This window comes from Stegostoma tigrinum, chromosome 7, assembly GCF_030684315.1.
Source record: "Stegostoma tigrinum isolate sSteTig4 chromosome 7, sSteTig4.hap1, whole genome shotgun sequence".
Taxonomy (NCBI): Eukaryota; Metazoa; Chordata; class Chondrichthyes; order Orectolobiformes; family Stegostomatidae; genus Stegostoma; species Stegostoma tigrinum.
This window is the reverse complement of record NC_081360.1, coordinates 108,298,547-108,316,716: the sequence shown is the minus strand read 5'-3', so window position 1 is coordinate 108,316,716 and position 18,170 is coordinate 108,298,547. Positions and strand designations below refer to the sequence as shown.

General features: G+C 44.9%; 1 protein-coding gene across 1 annotated transcript in view; it reads left to right on the top strand.

Moving 5' to 3' along the window:
* The window catches only part of xrcc5 (X-ray repair complementing defective repair in Chinese hamster cells 5), a 296,785-nt gene that overhangs the window by 19,340 nt on the left and 259,275 nt on the right, over positions 1-18,170 (top strand). Inside the window, exon 2 of the mRNA XM_059647633.1 lies at positions 2,126-2,239. Coding sequence (XP_059503616.1) covers positions 2,126-2,239 — 114 coding nt within the window. The remainder of the gene's footprint in view (positions 1-2,125; positions 2,240-18,170) is intronic.

Here is an 18,170-nt window from a genome sequence, read left to right as displayed (position 1 = left end):
TCTCTCCCTATTTAGATAGTAGGCCGCCTTCCCACTTTACTGACCAACATGCATGATCTCACACTTATCCAAGTTAAACACCATCTGCCACATTTTGGCCCACTCTCCTAACCTATTCACATCCATTTGTAAGGTTCTTATTTCCTCTGTTCAATTTACTGTCCTGCCTATTTTTCATGTGGAACACATCCATTCCTTTCTCTATCCCTGTATCCAAGTCGTTAATGTAGATTGTAAATAACTTGGGTCCAAGGACCAAACCCTGTTGCTTCCCACTTGTTTCCTCCTTGCTGTCCAGAAAATAAAATATCCTGACTCTTCATCAGATAAGGGGGATGGGGAGAGTATACTGACCCCACCCCCGAGCACCAAACCATCATCTCCCAAACCATCCAAAACCTCATCACCTCAGGTGACATCCCACCCACCGCCTCCAACCTCATTGTTCCCCAAACCCGCACCGCCCGCTTCTATCGCCTTCCCAAAATCCACAAACTCACCTGCCCTGGTCGACCCACTGTTTCCGCCTGCTCCTGCCCCACCAAACTCCCCTCCACCTATCTGGATAACAAAGTGTGAAGCTGGATGAACACAGCAGGCCAAGCAGTATCTCAGGAGCATAAAAGCTGACGTTTCGGGCCTGGACCCTTTAACAGAGAGGGGGATGGGGAATGGGTTCCGAAATAAATAGGGATCCTCTTAGGGTGGTTGTTGCAGGGGCAGGGTGTGGGGGATGTGTTGCAGGAAATGCAGGAGACGTGATCAAGGGCATTCTCAACCACTGCAGGGGAAAAGTTGCGGTCCTTGAAGAACCTGAGGCAGCATCCTCTGACATTGGCTACCTCTACATTGGGGAAATCAAGTGGAGGCTTGGGGGACCGCTTTGCAGAACACCTCCGCTCAGTTCGCAATAAACAACTGCACCTCCTAGTCGCGAACCATTTTAACTCCCCCTCCCATTCCTTAGACGGCATGTCCATCAAGGGCCTCTTGCAGTGCCACAGTGGTGCCACCCGAAGGTTTCAGGAACAGCAACTCATATTCCGCTTGGGAACCCTGCAGCCCAATGGTATCAATGTGGACTTCACAAGCTTCAAAATCTCCCCTTCCCCCACTGCATCCCAAAACCAGCCCAGCTTGTCCCTGCCTCCCTAACCTGTTCTTCCTCTCACCTATCCCCTCCTCCCACCTCAAGCCGCACCTCCATTTCCTACCTACTAACCTCATCCCGCCCCCTTGAGCTATCCATCCTCCCCAGACTGACCTATCCCTTGCCTACCTCCCCACCTATACTGTCCGGACCAGCTATCTTCTCCTCTATCCATCTTCGGTCCGCTTCCCCCTCTCTCCCTATTATTTCAGAATTCTGTCCCCATCCCCCTTTTCTGATGAAGGGTCTAGGCCCGAAACATCAGCTTTTGTGCTCCTAAGATGCTGCTTGGCCTGCTGTGTTTACCCAGCTCCACACTTTATTATCTCGGATTCTCCAGCATCTGCAGTTCCCATTATCTCTGATCACAAATTTGTCCTGACTCTGTATCCTCTGTCCGTCAGCCAGTTACCTATCTAAGCTAAAAAATTACCCCAATCCCATGTGATCCAAACTTGTGAATTAACCTTTTATGCGGCACCTTATCAAATACCTTCCGCAAGTCCAGGTATGTTACATCTACAGGATCCCCAGTATCTACTTTGCATGTTACATCTTCGAAGAACTCTAACAAATTAGTCAAATAAGATTTGTCCTTCATAAAACTATTCTGCCTATGATAGATAGCATTTTGACTTTGCAAATGCCCTGACATTTGCTGTGACTTTCATTATTGGATGTATCTGTGACTTATAAATTTCTTTGGCTCTGATGAAAATTTGCCTAACTGAAGCCTTATCTTTTGTTTCATTTCATTGATGCTGCCTGTCTGACCTACTGAATATTTCAATTTTAATCTGAGTTTGAGTTAGCCATTTTTATCTTCCTCAGTTCCTACTCCTAATAACATGATTAGAAAATTAAGAAATTCATAAAACATGTACAAAATAATAGATGTTGATTTTTTTTGGCCATTTAAAGGTATTTCTGATACTGTTGTTTTAGTTATTATTATTGTGTTTGCTTTTCTTATAGAGTGCTGTTGTCTTGTGCTGGGATGTGGGCTGTACAACAAACAATGTGCCTCTGGATGAGGACAGTGCCTTTGAACAAGCAAGGAAAGTTTTGCTGATGTTTGTTCAACGTCAGGTAACTGGTCTTTTTTATGCCAATGATACGGTCATTCATGTGCAATTTTCCTAACTGCCCAGAAAGCAATAATTTATAGGATGTTAGTTTGCAACCATAAACTTTTAGAGCATAGCCCCTTTGTCAGGTGGTGAGAGAGGAGCCCACAAGTGACGTTACATGTGACCACACCACACTTTTTTGTTTCTGTAAAATCTTCCTTGCCATCCTGTTTTGACACCATCACCTTGATAACTTGTTATGATCACTGTACCTTAATTAATTTATACAGCTTTGGATCACTTGTAAGTTTGGTTAGACCCTTGGCGTGCAACTTTTATATCTATCCTGTTATTTCCAGTCATTTGGTTTGTCTTCAGTGCCACGTTATTTTTAATTTTTTGTAATTATCTCTCTGCCTCATTTAATCGGATTATAGGTCATCCCTTCCCTTGTTATTCATCTGTTGACACTTCACTCACACCGTGTAACATGTTTGACCACCTGCAGAGACTTATTATTTGACACTACACTCACCTCATTTGTATAATCTTTTCATCTCTCTGCCTATAAATTTTGTGTCTGTGCGCTTCTCACTTCACCTGATGAAGGGGCTACACTCCAACAGCTTGTGATTTCAAATAAACCTGTTGGACTATAACCTGGTGTCATATGTGTTGCCTGGTTCCGCTTTAAACAAGTTGCAGACAACTCCAACCAGAATATTATGAATGAATTTGCCCAGGTATCCCTCAATACCAAAGTGGTCAAATCAATACAAACACAAGCCGGTACCAAAGCAAAACATTCCCACTCTTTTAGGAACAAAATGACAACAATTTTTCATACTAAACATTCTATCCCTAATCCTATTTGTCCACTTACAGTTACAATACTTCCTGTGTCTTTTGTAAATTTACACAGTCATGCTCTCTGTGGCTCTGTCTCTGGGTCTGCGAAGCTGCTTTCTCCCCTCTCGCTCTTTCTCTGGATGATCCACTGGTCATTGCCGCTTGCTATGCTGCTGTCCTCAGAAGGTTCCAAGAGTAGTTCCAAAAGAGGTTCTAATAGAGCGGTCTGCAGGTGAATTCTGTTTTAATACCTTTTAGATGCTTTTCTGGAACTTTCTGTTATTCTGACCAATCAGGGAGATACACAGTAATTTGAAACAAGAGTCAATCATTTTGTTAACAAAGTGTGGAACTGGATGAACACAGCAGGTCAAGCAGCATCTCAGGAGCACAAAAGCTGACGTTTCGGGCCTAGACTCTTCTTCGGAGAGGGTTCGTGTAGCGTGATGCAGGGCCTTTCTGTCTGGGCTGCCCTTTGTTTCGTGGATAAATTGTTGGGGAAGTCCGCAGACTAACTGTTGCCTTTCACATTGTGCTAATGTAAAAGTCTGCTGTGTTTGCACTGTGTCTGTGTGGTGTGTGGGTTTTGTGATTTCAGAGTTTCACTTGGCCAATGTACTCAGCATCCCTTGCTGTTCAGCCGCATTGGCAATGTGTGTTTTAACAACCAAGAAACTGCTACGTGTGACTTCTGACATTGTCCAGCACTTCCACATCATGGAATTACATATTTAGAATAATGGACTGTGAAAAACTGGAAAATATGAATACTTAGAGTCATAGAAATGTACAGCACTGAAACAGACCCTTTGGTCCAACTTGTAGCCCAAGTTGCAGAGAAGTAGAGGAGCGAATTGGGAGGCAGATACTGGAAAGGTGCAGAAGTCACAGGGTTGTACTCATGGGTGACTTCAACATTCCAGATATTGATTGGAAACATTTTAGTTGTAATAGTTTTGATGGAGCAGATTTTGTCCAGTGTGTTCAGGAAGGATTCCTGACACCGTATGTGGGCAGACCAACATGAGGAGAGGCCACTTTGGATTTGGTGCTTGGCACTGAACCGGACCAAGTGTTAGACCTGTTGGTAGGAGAGCATTTTGCTGGTTATGATTATAACTGTTTCTTTCACGATAGTCATGGATAAGGATAGGTACATACGGCAGGGTAAAGTTTATAATTGGCGGAAGGGTAACTACAATTCAGTTAGGCAAGAACTGGGTAACATAAATTGGGAACAAATGCTGTCAATGAAGAGCACAACAGAAATGTGGAGGTTGTTTAAGGAATGCATACTGCATGTGCTCGACATGTTTGCCCCTAGCAGGGAGAGAAGATGCAGTTGTGAGGGAGCCATGGTTCTCGAGAGGTCGAACGACTGGTTAAGAAGAAGAAGGAAACTTATGTAAGGTTTAGGAAAAGAGGAACAGAAAGGGCTCTAGAGGGATACAAGTCAGCCAGGAAGGAGCTGAGGAAAGGGCTTAAGGGGGCATGAGAAAACTTTTTGGCGGATAAGATCAAGGAAAACTCCAAGGCTTTTTACACGCATGTGCAGAACACCAGAATGACCAGAGAAAGGGTAGGGCAGATCAAGGATTATAAAGGGAATTTGTACACAGAGCCTAAAGAGACAGGAGAGGTCCTTAACGACTACTTTTCTTCAGTATTCACAACTGAGAGGGACCTCCTTGTAGGGGAGGACATTGAGAAACAGGCAAGTAGACTAGAGGAGTAAAGATATTAGTAAAGATGATGTGCTAGGAATTCTGAGGAAGTTGAAGATCGATAAGTCCCCTGGGACTGATGGGATTTATCCAAGGATTCTATAGGAAGCGAGGGACAAGATTGGAGGGCCTTTGGCGATGATCTTTTCATCCTCGCTGTCCACAGGTATAGTGCCGGAAGATTGGAGAGAGGCAAACATCATTCCCTTGCTCAAAAAAGGAAATAAGGATAACCCCGGAAATTACAGGCCAGTTAGTCTTACGTCAGTGGTGGGCGAATTATTGGAAAGGTCTCTGAGAGACAGGATTTATGATTTCTGGGAAAGGCACAGTTTGATTCGTGATAGTCAGCATGGATTTGTGAGCAGTAGATCCAGCCTCACAAACATTATTGAATTCTTTAAAGAGGTGACCAAACACACCGGATGAAGGTGGAGCAGTGGATGTGGTATACATGGATTTAAGTAAGGCGTTCGATAAGGTTCCCCATGATAGGCTCATGGAGAAGGTGGGGGGGGGGGGGGGGGGGGGGGGCGTGGCATGGTGGAAATGTAGCAGATTGGATTCAGGATTGGCTAGCCCTTCGAAGACAAAGGGTGGTAGTGGACGGAAAATATTCAACATAGTGCTCAGTAATGAGTGGTGTACAACAAGAATCTTTTCTGGGTCCTGTTCTATTTTGTGATTTTAGTAAATGATTTGGATGAAGGAGTGGAAGTGTGGACAATACAAAGGTTTGTCATGTTGTAGACAGTGCAGAAGGCTGTTTTGGTTACAAAGGGACATTGATAGGATGCAGAGCTGGGCTGAGAAGCGGCAGATGGAGTTTAACCCTGAAAAGTGTGAGGTGATTCATTTTGGAAGGACAAACTTGAAAGCGGAATACAGGGCTAACGGAAAGATTCTTGGCAGTATGGAGGAGCAGAGGGATCTTGGGGTTCATGTTCACAATTCCCTGAAAGCTGCCACCCAGGTGGATAGAGTTGTTAAGAAGGCGTATGGTGTGTTTGCTTTCATTAGTAGAAGGATCGAGTTCAAGAGCCATAAAGCTATGCTCTAGCTGTACAAAAGCTTGGTTTGGCCACATCTGATGTATTGTGTCCAGTTCTGGTTGCCTCATTACAGGAAAAATGTGGAAGCATTGGAAAAGGTGCAGAGGAGATTTATCATGATGTTGCCTGGAATGGACTGAAGGTCTTAGGAGGAAAGGTTGAGAGAGAGAGCTAGGGCTTTTCTCTATAGAATGACGAAGGATGAGAGGTGACTTTAGATAGAGGTGTACCAAATGATCAGAGGTATAGACAGAGTAGACAGCCAGAGAAGTTTCCTAGGGTGGAGGTAGCTTCAACAAAGGCACATAGTTTTAAAATGAAAAGAGCTAGATATAGGGGAGACATCAGAGATAGGTTCTTTACTCAGAGCGTGGTAGGGACGTTGAATGCATTTCTGGAGAGGGTAGTGGAGTCAGCTTCATTAGGGGCATTTAAGTGGCTATTAGATAGGCATATGGTAGATAGTATAAGATAGCAGTGGAGGTTAGATAGACCTTAGGTTTTGGGTAAAAGTGCAGCACATCATTGTTGGCCAAGGTACCTGTACTGTGCAGTACTGTTCTATGTTCTACGTTGTGCATGCTGATCAGGCATCCTAAATTAATCTAGTCCCATTTGTCATCATTTAACCCATATCGCTCTAAACCCTTCCTATTCATGTCTCCATCCAGATGCCTCTTAAATGTTGTAATTGTACCAGCTTTCACCACTTTCTCTGGCGGTTCATTCCATACACTCATCACCTTCTGCTCGAAAAAGTTACCCGTTAAGTCCCTTTATTATCTTTCCCCTCTCACTTTAAATCTATGCCATCTCGTTTCAAACTCTCCCACACTGGGGAGAAGACCTTGACCATTCACCCTATCCATGTCCCTCGTGATTTTATAAACTTTATAATGTTATCCCTCAGCTTCTGATGCTTGGGAAAATGGCCCCAACCTATTCAGCCTCTCCCTAAAGCTTAAACCCTCCAATCTTGGCAACACCCTTGTAAATCTTTTCTGAACCCTTTCAAGTTAACAGCATCTTTCCTAAAGAAGGGAGCCCAGAGCTGAATTAAGTGGTGAACCTGTCCTGTACAGCTGCAACATGTCCTCCCAACTCCAGTACTCAATACACTGGCCAATTAAAGCAAGTATACGTGAACATAGAACAGTACAGCACAGTATAGACCCTTAGGCCCATGATGTTGTGCTGACCTATTATCCTACTAAGATCAAAATTCCCTGCATAACCTACATTATGCTATCATCCATGTAATCAAGCCATCCAAGCATATCAGATGCCTTCTTCTCTGAGAAAAGCTCATAGCTTGGCCTGCTGTGCTCATCCAGCTCTATACCTTGTTATCTTGGATTATCCGGCATCCGCAGTTCCTATCAGGTCCAATAATCTGCCTTCCTGTTTTTGCTCCCAAAGTGGATAACCTCACGTTTATCCACATTGTACCAAATCTGCCACGTGTTCACTCATTCGCATGTCCAAATCACACGAAGCATCTCTGCGCCCTCCCTCACACCTCACCCTCTTGCCCAGGTTAATAGAAGCAAATTATATACCTGTGACTCCACTTTCTTCATGGATTGTAAAGTGTTTTTATGATATGGTTGCTTGGAAAATCGGATCAACAGTTGAGCATGCTGAGATCTGTCAGCTGTTTATGGCAGCCAGACAAATTTGGGGACGAAAGGTAGAGAAAGCTTTTAGGAAGAGAGAGGTTTTGTTAGGAAGCCTTTAATTGCTAGACAACTTTTAGAAAGAGTCTGTATGCTTGTGATCATCTAGCAACACTCTGATCTTGGTTTCTATATTCATACACTTTCTTTCTTCATCGAAGGGCCTGTACTGTGCTGTAATGTTTAATGTACACCTGGTTGATCGTAAAGAACTAAACCTCAGAAGAAGCTGAAAGTCTCTTTCTCACTCTCTCAGTAGAAGTTCTTGGGAATCTCATTACATTTCCAAATATCAGAATTTCTTGCTTTCAGAACGTCAGACTACTTGATTTTCTTGTAATTTATAATGCAAGGCCAGCATTTATTTCCCAGCCCCAGCTGCCCAGAAGTTAATGATATTGCTGTGGGCCTGGAGTCTCACACAATTCAACCATATAAGGGTGGCAGATTTCCTTTCCTAAAGAAAATAAATGAACCTAATTTTTTTCTGACAATCAACATTGTTTACATGTTTGATGATAGGCTAGCTATTTTAATTCCAGATTTTTGTAGAATTCATATTTCACCACCTACCAGAGTGGGATTTGAAGCTATGTCCACACATTAGCCTCGGATTTTGGATTACTTGTCTAGTGTCATTACCACTACCACACTGCCTTCCCCTTATGAGTCTGGAAAATCTTAGTGACCAATTTGACAATTTGGATGAAACTAATCACCAAGTGTATGGAGAAAAAGCTGGAGATTGGCAGTAGGAATTTATTTTCATTTGTAGACTCAACGTAGACACAATAGTCCAAACAGACAGAACAACATAGGAACAGGAGTAGACCACCAGCTTGTTTAACCATACAGTGAGATCATGGCTGACCTATGGCCTAACTTCCTAAAGCTCCTTTGGCCATATCCCTTAAATTTTAGTTCGGCAAAGATATTATCCGAGTCAGATTTAAAGTAACCAACGGATCCAGCGTCCAAGATAAAAGTGTGGCGCTGGATGAACACAGCAGGCCAAGCAGCCTCTTAGGAGTACCAAAGCTGATGTTTCAGGCCTAGACCCTTCATCAGAAAAGGAGGATGGGGAGAGGATTCTGAAATAAATAAGGAAAGAGGGCGAGGCAGACTGAAGATGGATAGAGGAGAAGGTAGGTGGAGAGGAGAGTATGGGTGGGGAGGTAGGGAGGGGTTAGGTCAGTCCAGGGAGGACAGACAGGTCAAGGGAGCAGGATGAAGTTAGTAGGTAGGAAACGGAGGTGCAGTTTGAGGTGGGAGGAGGGGATAGGTGAGAGGAAAAACAAGTTAGGGAGGCGGGGTCGAGCTGGGCTGGTTTTGGGATGCAGTGGTGAGAGGGGACGATTTTGAAGCTAGTGAAATCCACATTGATACCATTGGGCTGCAGGGTTCCCAAGCGGAATATGAGTTGCTGTTCCTGCAACCTTCGGGTGGCATCATTCTGGCATTGCAGGAGGCCCAGGATGAACATGTCGATATCACCGGCTTCAAAATCTCCCCTCCCCCACTGCATCCCAAACCCAGCCCAGCTCGCTCCCACCTCCCTAACCTGTTCTTCCTCTTACCTATCCCCTCCTCCCACCTCAAGCTGCACTTCCATTTCCTACCTACTAACCTCATAAGACCATAAGATGTAGGAGTGGAAGTAAGGCCATTAGGCCCATCGAGTCCACTCCGCCATTTAATCATGGCTGATGGGCATTTCAATTCCATTTCCCTGCACTCCTCTCTCTCTCCTCCTCTCCTGTCCTCTCCTCTCCTCCTCACCCCCCCCCCCACCCCCCCCCCCCCCCCACCCCCGTAGCCCTTGATTCCTTGTGAGATCAAAAACTTATCGATCTCTGCCTTGAAGACGTTTAACGTCCCAGCCTCCACTGTGCTCCTTGGCAATGAATTCCATAGGCCCATCACTCTCTGGCTGAAGAAATGTCTCCTCATTTCCATTTTAAATTTATCCCCTCTAATTCTAAGGCTGTGTCCACGGGTCCTCGTCTCCCCGCCTAATGGAATCAACTTCCCAGCATCCTCCCTTTCTAAGCCATACATTATCTTGTAAGTTTCTATTAGATCGCCTCTCAACATTCTAAACTCTAATGATTACAATCCCTGGATCCTCAGCCGTTCATCGTATGTTAAACCTAGCATCCCAGGAATCATCCATGTGAATCTCCACTGCACATGCTCCAGTGCTAGAATTTCCTTCCTGAGGTGTGGAGCCCAAAATTGGACACAGTATTCTAAATGGGGCCTAACTGGAGCTTTATAAAGTCTCAGAAGCACATCACTGCTTTTATATTCCAACCCTCTTGAGATAAACGACAACATTACATTCGCTTTCTTAATCACGGACTCTACCCGCAAGTTAACCTTTAGAGAATCCTGGACCAATACTCCCACATCCCTCCGTACTTCTGCTTTACGAATTTTCTCACCATTTAGAAAATAGTCTATGCCTGTATTCTTTTTTCCAAAGTTCAACCTCATCCCACCCCCTTGACCTGTCTGTCCTCCTCAGTCTGACCTATTACCTCCCTACCTCCCCACCCATACTCTCCTCTCCACCTATTTTCTCCTCTATCCATCTTCGGTCTGCCTCCCCCTCTCTCCCTATTTATTTCAGAATCCTCTCCCCACCCCCCTGACTTCAGCTTTTGTGCTCCTAAGATGCTGTTTGGCCTGCTGTGTACATCCATCTCCACACTTTGTTAACTCTGATTCTCCAGCATCTGCAGTTCCCATTATCTCTGATACAGCATCCACTCTGTTTGTGGCAGAGAGTTGCAAACATCTACCACCCTTTTATATGTAAAGTGTTTCCTAATATCTCTCCTGTATTATCTGGCCTTAATTCTCAGATTCCGCGGTTAAAGAGAATCCCAAGGCATTCTCTCCATACATTAAAAACACGAGAATAACTAGGGAGAAGGTAGGACCACCAAGGATAAAGGAGGGAACTCGTGCTTAGAGGCAGAGGAAGTGGGCGAGATCCTACTTTGCGTCAGTATTTTCCCAGGAGAAGGATATGGAGCACGTTGAAATTAATATAGAGCATGCAAATATGCAAGGGCCTTTTGAAATCAAGAAATAAGTGGTGTTGGGTCTCTTGATGAGCATTAAAGTGGATAAGTCCCCAGGGTTTGATGGTGTCTACCCCAGGTTATTGAGAGAGGCAAGAGAGGAGATTGCTAGGACCTCTACCAAGATCTTTGCATCTAAAAGTCCCTTTAATGGCCCTAATGTATCTGCCTCCACCACCATCCCTGGCAGTATGTTCCAGACTCCTACCACTTTACTTTGAACTTCTAGTCATTTCAACTCTGGGAAAAAGATTTGGTCCATCTACTGTATCTATACATCTCATAATTTTACAGACTTGGTTTGAGCGTCCGATCAGCCTCTGCCGTTCTGAGAAAACAACCTGAATTTTTCTTGTCTCACCTTATAGCTCATAGCTGCTCATCCATGCAACATTCTGCTAAACCTCTTCTGCAGCCTCTCCAAAGCTTCCACATCCTTATTGTAATTTGATGACCAGAATTGATTGCAATACTCTTAAGTGTGGCCTAACCAAAGCCTTATGAAGCTGCAACATGGCATCCTGACTCGTGTACTCAGTTCTCCGACCAATAAAGACAAATATATAATATACTGATAGCCAGAGACCTTTCCCCAGGGCAGGATTGACTTTGATAGCCAGAGACCTTTCCCCAGGGCAGGCTTGACTGCCACGAGGGGTCATAGTTTTAAGGTGTTAGGAGGAAGGTATAGAGGAGACGTCAGAGGGAGTTTCTTCACCCAGGGAGTTGTGAGCACATGGAATAGTTTACCAGTGGTAGTCGTGGAAGCGGAGTCATTAGTGACATTTAAGCGACTGCCAGACATGCACATGTACAGCAGTGAATTGAGGGGAATGTAGGTTAGGTTATTTTATTTTTGGATTGGGATTATTCCACGGCACAACATTGTGGGCCGAAGGGCCTATACTGTGCTGTACTTTTCTATGTTCTATATTCTATACCTTCTTCATCACCCTTTCTACTTGCATGGCCATCCCCAGGGAGCTTCCAGGATTCTGTTGACTCTGGAACAGTCTCTGCAGATTGGAAGGTGGCTAATGTCAATCCAATTTTCAGAAAGGAAGATAGAGAGACAGCAGGGAATTTTAAATCGGTGACCCTAACATTGGTTAGTGGGGAGAATTCTCGAATCCATTATCAAAGATTTTACAGAGGAACATTGAAAATGCAGTGGCAGGATTAGATAGATTCAGCAGGGATTTATGAAGAGGAAATGCTGCAGCTGTACAAAACTCTGGTGCGGCCGCACTTGGAGTATTGTATACAGTTCTGGTCACCGCATTATAAAAACGATGTGGAAGCTTTGGAAAGGGTGCAGAGGAGATTTACTAGAATGTTGCCTGGTATGGAGGGAAGGTCTTACGAGGAAAGGCTGAAGGACTTGAGGCTGTTTTCATTAGAGAGAAGAAGGTTGAGAGGTGCCTTAATTGAAACATATAAAATAATCAGAGGGTTAGATAGGGTGGATAGGGGAGCGCCTTTTTCCTAGGATGGTGACGGCGAGCACGAGGGGGCATAGCTTTAAATTGAGGGGTGAAAGATATAGGACAGATGTCAGAGGTAGTTTCTTTACTCAGTACATACATACAGCAGTGCAGCACAGTACAGGCTCTTCGGCCCACAATGTAGTGCCGAACTTTTACCCTAATCCTAAGGTCGATCTAACCTCCACCCCTACCTTATACTATCATCCCTATGCCTATCTAATAGCCGCTTAAATGCCCCTAATGAGGCTGACCGCCCCTACCATTCTCTGAATAAAGAACCTACCTCTGAATGGAATGCTTTGCCTGCAACGGTAGTAGATTCGCCAACTTTAGGTACATTTAAGTAGTCATTAGATAAGCATATGGACATACATGGAATAGTATAGGTTAGATGGGCTTCAGATCGGTGTGACAGGTTGACACAACATCGAAGGCCAAATGGCCTGTACTGTGCTGTAAAGTTCTATGTTCTATGTTCTATGAGAGGGGTGATTGGACATTAGTTGAGGCCCAAACAAAGAACAAAGAAAATTATAGCACAGGACTGGCCCTTCAGCCCTCCAAGCCTGCGCTGTTCCACACCCTCTATCTAATCCTTGTCGCCTATTTTCTGGGAATCTGTATCCCTCTTCTCCCTGCCCTAAATGTATCTGGTTAGATACATCTCAAATGACGCTATCGTACCCATCTCTACCACCTCCTCTGGCGCCACATTCCAGGCATCCACCACCCTCTGCGTAAAGAACTTTACACACATTTCTCCCTTAAACCTTTTCCCTCCCCCCTTGAAATCATGACCCCTAGTAATTGAGTCCCCCAGTCTGAGGAAAAAGCTTTTTGCTATCCACAAATCTTGCTATCCAGGCGTGAGGAAATTTTGAAACAGGTGAAATGTATGTTTAGGCCATCAGGTTGTATGAGCCAAAATATGAGGTATTGTTCCTGCAGTTTGTGTGTGGTGTCATTGTAGCACTGGAGGACGCTCAGGATGGACATGTCATCCAGGGAGTGGGAGAGTCGGTTAACATGGTTGGTGACCGGAAGCTGTTGCCGTTTGTTGTGTCCAGAGTGCACGTGCTCTATGAAAAGGCCTCCAAGTCTACACTTGGCCTCACCGATGTAGAGAAGGCCACGTCAGGAGTAGTGGATACAATAGACCAATTTAGCACATGTATAAGTGAACCCCTGTCTGATATGACAGGTTTGATTTGGGCCTAGAATGGAGGTGAGGGGGCACGTGTAGAGGCAGTTGCAGGGGCAGGTGTAGCGCTTGCTGTGGTTGCAGGGAAAGGTGCAGGGTGTGGTGGGATTAGTGGGGAGTGTGGAGCAGACAAGGGAGTCATGGAGTGGCCCCTACGAAAGGCACATGGGGTGTGGAGGGAAATATCTCTTTGGTCTTGGGGTCAGATTGTCGGTGGTGAAAGTGGCGGAGAGTGATACACTGGGTGCGGAGATTGGTAGAGTGATATGCGAGGACAAGGGGGAATTCTGTCTATTTTTGTTGTGGGGAGGGGGTTTGAGGGCAGAAGTGTGGGAAATGTAATCTGGATGCTGTCTTTCAGGAGGCAGTCACACCCCATAGATTAACTACCTCACATTTGGTCAGACATCCAGAAAGGAGGGCGTGACTATGAATGACGCAGGTAGACAGATCCAGGAGGTAGTGCTGAAAGAGCCTCAGCCTTGAGCTTGTTGAATAGGTTTGAGATTCTTGTTCCCCATGTGGATGAGAGTGAGGCTATAGAGAGGATGAACAAACTCACCTCCAGCAGTACAAGGAGCCATTCAACAGGTGGGAGAAAAGAGAAATGTAGTTTAATCGAGGATACTGTAGTCAGGGGGATAGGCACTATTATCTGTGGCAAGGGTTGAGAGTCTGGACTGCAGAGGACCTTGGAGTGGAAGGAGAAAGATCCAGTTGTCATGGCCCATGTGGGTACTAATGATATAGATAGTTGGAGGAAAAAGAATATGAGCAACCCTGGTTGAATTAGAAAGCAGAACCAAAAAAGTAATAATCTCCAGATTACTACCCAACCCATGAAAAAACTTGTCACAGGGTCAGTATCCTCGATTAAAGAGGTAAACACTTGGTTCAAAGATTGGTAGAGGAACTGAGTAGGTACTTTGCATCAGTTTTCACAGTGGAAGACACCAGCAACATACCAGAATTATAAAATCATAGAATCCCCACACTGTGGAGGCAGGCCATTTGACCTACTGAGTCCACAATGACCTCCAAAGAGCATTCAACCTAGACTCACCCTGTACCCTATCCCTGTAACTCTGCCTTTCCCATGGCCAATCCACCTAACTTGCATATCTTTGGACTGTGGGAAGAAACTGGAGCAGCTAGAGGAAACCATGCAGATATGGAGAGAATGTGCAAACTCTTCACAGACAGTTGCCTGCGAGTAGAACTGAACCCAGGACTCTGGCTCTCTGAGAAAAATGCTAAGCACCGAACCACTGTGTTGTCCCTTCCTTCAGCAGGGTCCCAGAGGAATGGAAAGCAGCTAGTATGAAATCCTTGTCTCAGTGGGGAGGGAGGCAGAAGGCAGGAAACCATAGGCTGATTAGTCTGACCTCCACCATTGGTAAGAATTTGGAGTCCATGATTAAGGATGACGAGGCAATGGCCTAGTGGTATTATTGCTGGAATGTTCATCCAGAGACGCAGGTAATGTTCTGGGGACCCAGGTTCAAATCCCACCGTGGCTGATGGTGGAATTTTGAATTCAATAAAAATGTGGAATTAAGAGTCTAATGATGACCATGAATCCATTGTCGATGTTGGGAAGAAAACCATAGAACATAACAGCACAGAACAGGCCCTTCGGCCCTCAATGTTGTGCCGACCTGTCGTACTGATCTCAAGCCCATCTAACCTACACTATTCCATGTACGTCCATATGCTTGTCCAATGACGACTTAAATGTACCTAAAGTTGGCGAATCTACTACCATTGCAGGCAAAGCGTTCCATTCCCTTACTATTCTCTGAGTAAACAAACTACCTCTGACATCTGTCCTATATCTTTCACCCCTCAATTTAAAGCTATGCCCCCTCGTGCTCGCCGTCACCATCCTAGGAAAAAGGCTCTCCCTATCCACCCTATCTAACCCTCTGATTATTTTGTATGTCTCAATTAAGTCACCTCTCAACCTTCTTCTCTCTAATGAAAACAGCCTCAAGTCCATCAGCCTTTTCTCGTGAGACCTTCCCTCCATACCAGGCAACATCCTAGTAAATCTCCTCTGCACCCTTTCCAAAGCTTCCACATCCTTCTTATAATGCGGTGACCAGAACTGTACACAATTCTCCAAGTGCGGCCGCATCAGAGTTTTGTACAGCTTCACCATAACCTCTTAGTTCTGGAACTCGATCCCTCTATTCATAAAAGCTAAAACACTGTATGCCTTCTTAACAGCCCTGTCAACCTGGGTGGCAACTTTCAAGGATCTGTGTACATGGACACCGAGATCTCTCTGCTCATCTACACTACTAAGAATCTTACCATTAGCCCTGTCCTTTGCCTTCCGGTTACTCCTACCAAAGTGCATCACCTCACAGTTGTCTGCATTAGACTCCATTTGCCACCTCTCAGCCCAGCTCTGCAGCTTATCTATGTCTCTCTGCAACCTACAGCATCCTTTGTCACTATCCACAACTCCACCGACCTTAGTGTCGTCTGTAAATTTACTAACCCATCCTTCTAAGCCCTCATCCAGTTCATTTATAAAAATGACAAACAGCAGTGGACCCAACACCGACCCTTGCGGTACACCACTAGTAACTGGTCTCCAGGATGAACATTTCCCATCAACTAACACCCTCTGTCTTCTTTGAGCAAGCCAATTTCTGATCCAAGCTGCTATATCTCCCACAATTCCATTCCGCCGCATTTTGTACAACAGGCTATTGTGAGGAACCTTATTGAACGCCTTGCTGAAATCCATATACACCACATCAACCGGTTTACTGTCATCTACCTGTTTGGTCACCTTCTCAAAGAACTCAATAAGGTTTGTGAGGCACGACCTTCCCTTCACAAAACCGTGCTGACTATCCCTGTAGAGCACGATACTGACATAGATAGAGGATTGGCTGACTGGCAGAAGGAAGAGAGTAGAGATAAAGGAGTCTTTATCAGATGGCAATTGGTGATTTGTGGATTTCTGCAGGATTTAGTGTTGGAACCACAGCTATTCACGTTTTACATTCATGACCTGGATGATGGAACTGAGCGTTGTTGCTAAGTTTGTAGGTGACACAAAAGATAGATGAAGGTACAGGTAGTGTTGAGGAAGCTGGAAGGCTGTAGAACCGCTTGGACAGGCCCGGCAAGTGGGCAAACAAGTTGTAGATGGAATACAGTGTGGCAAAATATTAGGTTACATATTTTGGGAGGAAGAAAAGGGCATAGGCTATTTCCTAAACGGGAAAGGAGTTCAGAAATCTAAGGCACAAAGGGTCTTGGGAGCCCTAGTTCAGGATTCTGTTATGGCTAACATGCAGGTTCAGTTGGCAATTTGCAAGGCAAATGCAATGTTGACATACACTAACCCTCTTGCAATAAAAAAAGAGCAAGAGGTGTACTGCTAAAGCTGTGTAAGGCTCTGGTCAGACTGCATTTGGAATACTGTGAGCAGTTTTGCCTCCTGTATCTAAAGAGAGATATACTGGTTGGGGAGGTTTACCCGAATGATCTGGGAGATGAAGGGCTTGTCATATGAGGAGGAATTGAGGACTCTGGGTCTGTACTTGATAGAGTTCAGAAGGATGAGGGGGAAATCCGATTGAAACATAAAGGATACAGAGATGCCTGGATAGAGTTGACATGGAGAAGAAGTTTCCACAGGTCGGAGCAACGAGGACCCAGAAGTACAGCCTCAGGGTGAAGGGACAACCTTTTAGAAGTGAGGTGAGGAGGAATTTCTTCAGCTAATGGGTGATTAATGTATGGAAGTCAGTGTCACAGAGAGCTGTGGAGGCCACATCATTGAAAATGTTTAAAACAGAGATAGATAGGTTCTAGATTAGTAAAAGGGTCAGGAGTTACAGGGAGAAGGTAGGAGAATGGACTGGAGAAACATATTGGCCATAATCAAATGACAGAGCAGACTCTGTATGCTAAAAGACCTAATTCTGCTCCTACGTTTTATGATCTTATAGTGGTCTTGTTAATATCTTGAAGACTTTGATCAGAGAAAACAGGCCAAATTTATTTTATCTGCCCTCATAACTTAATGCCTAAGTAGATGGATAGAACACTGGCTGGGCAACAAGAGACAGGGAGTTGTAGTGGAAGGGAGTTTCTCAAAACGGAGAACTGTGACCAGTGGTGTTTCACAGGAATCCGTGTTGGGACCACTGTACCCTGAAGATGGCAAAGCAGGTGGATAGAGTGGTCAAGAAGGCATACAGCATGCGTTCGTTCATCAGATGGGGTATTGAGTACAAGAGTTGGCAGGTACATATTACAGTTGTATAGGACTTTGGTTCAACCAGATTTGGAATACTGTGTACGGTTTTGGTCTCCACATTACCACATGTGGATGTTTTGGAGAGGGTGCAGAGGAGGTTCACCAGGATGTTACCTGGTATGGAGGGCGGTAGCTATGAAGAGAGATTGAGTAGATTAGAATGATTTACATTAGAAAGACGGACGTTGAGGGGGACCTGATTGAGGTCTGTATAGACAGGGTGGATAGCAAGAAGCCTTTTCCCCGGAGTGGGGACTCAATTACTAGGGGTCATGATTTCAAGGTAAGAGGGGAAAAGCTTAAGGGACATATATGTGGAAAGTTCTTTACGCAGAGTGTGGTGGGTGCCTGGAACGTGTTGCCAGCAAAGGTGGTAGAGGCAGGCGCAATAGCGTCATTTAAGATGTATCTGGACAGATACATGAATGGGCAGGGAGCAGAGGGATACAGATTCTTGGAAAATAGGCGACAGAGGATCTGTATCGGCTCGGGCTTGTAGGGCTGACGGGCCTGTTCCTGTGTTGTAATTTTCTTCGTTCTTTTGTTCACAAAGGTGCATTTACTTTTAAGCTTTTTGTAAAAAGAGT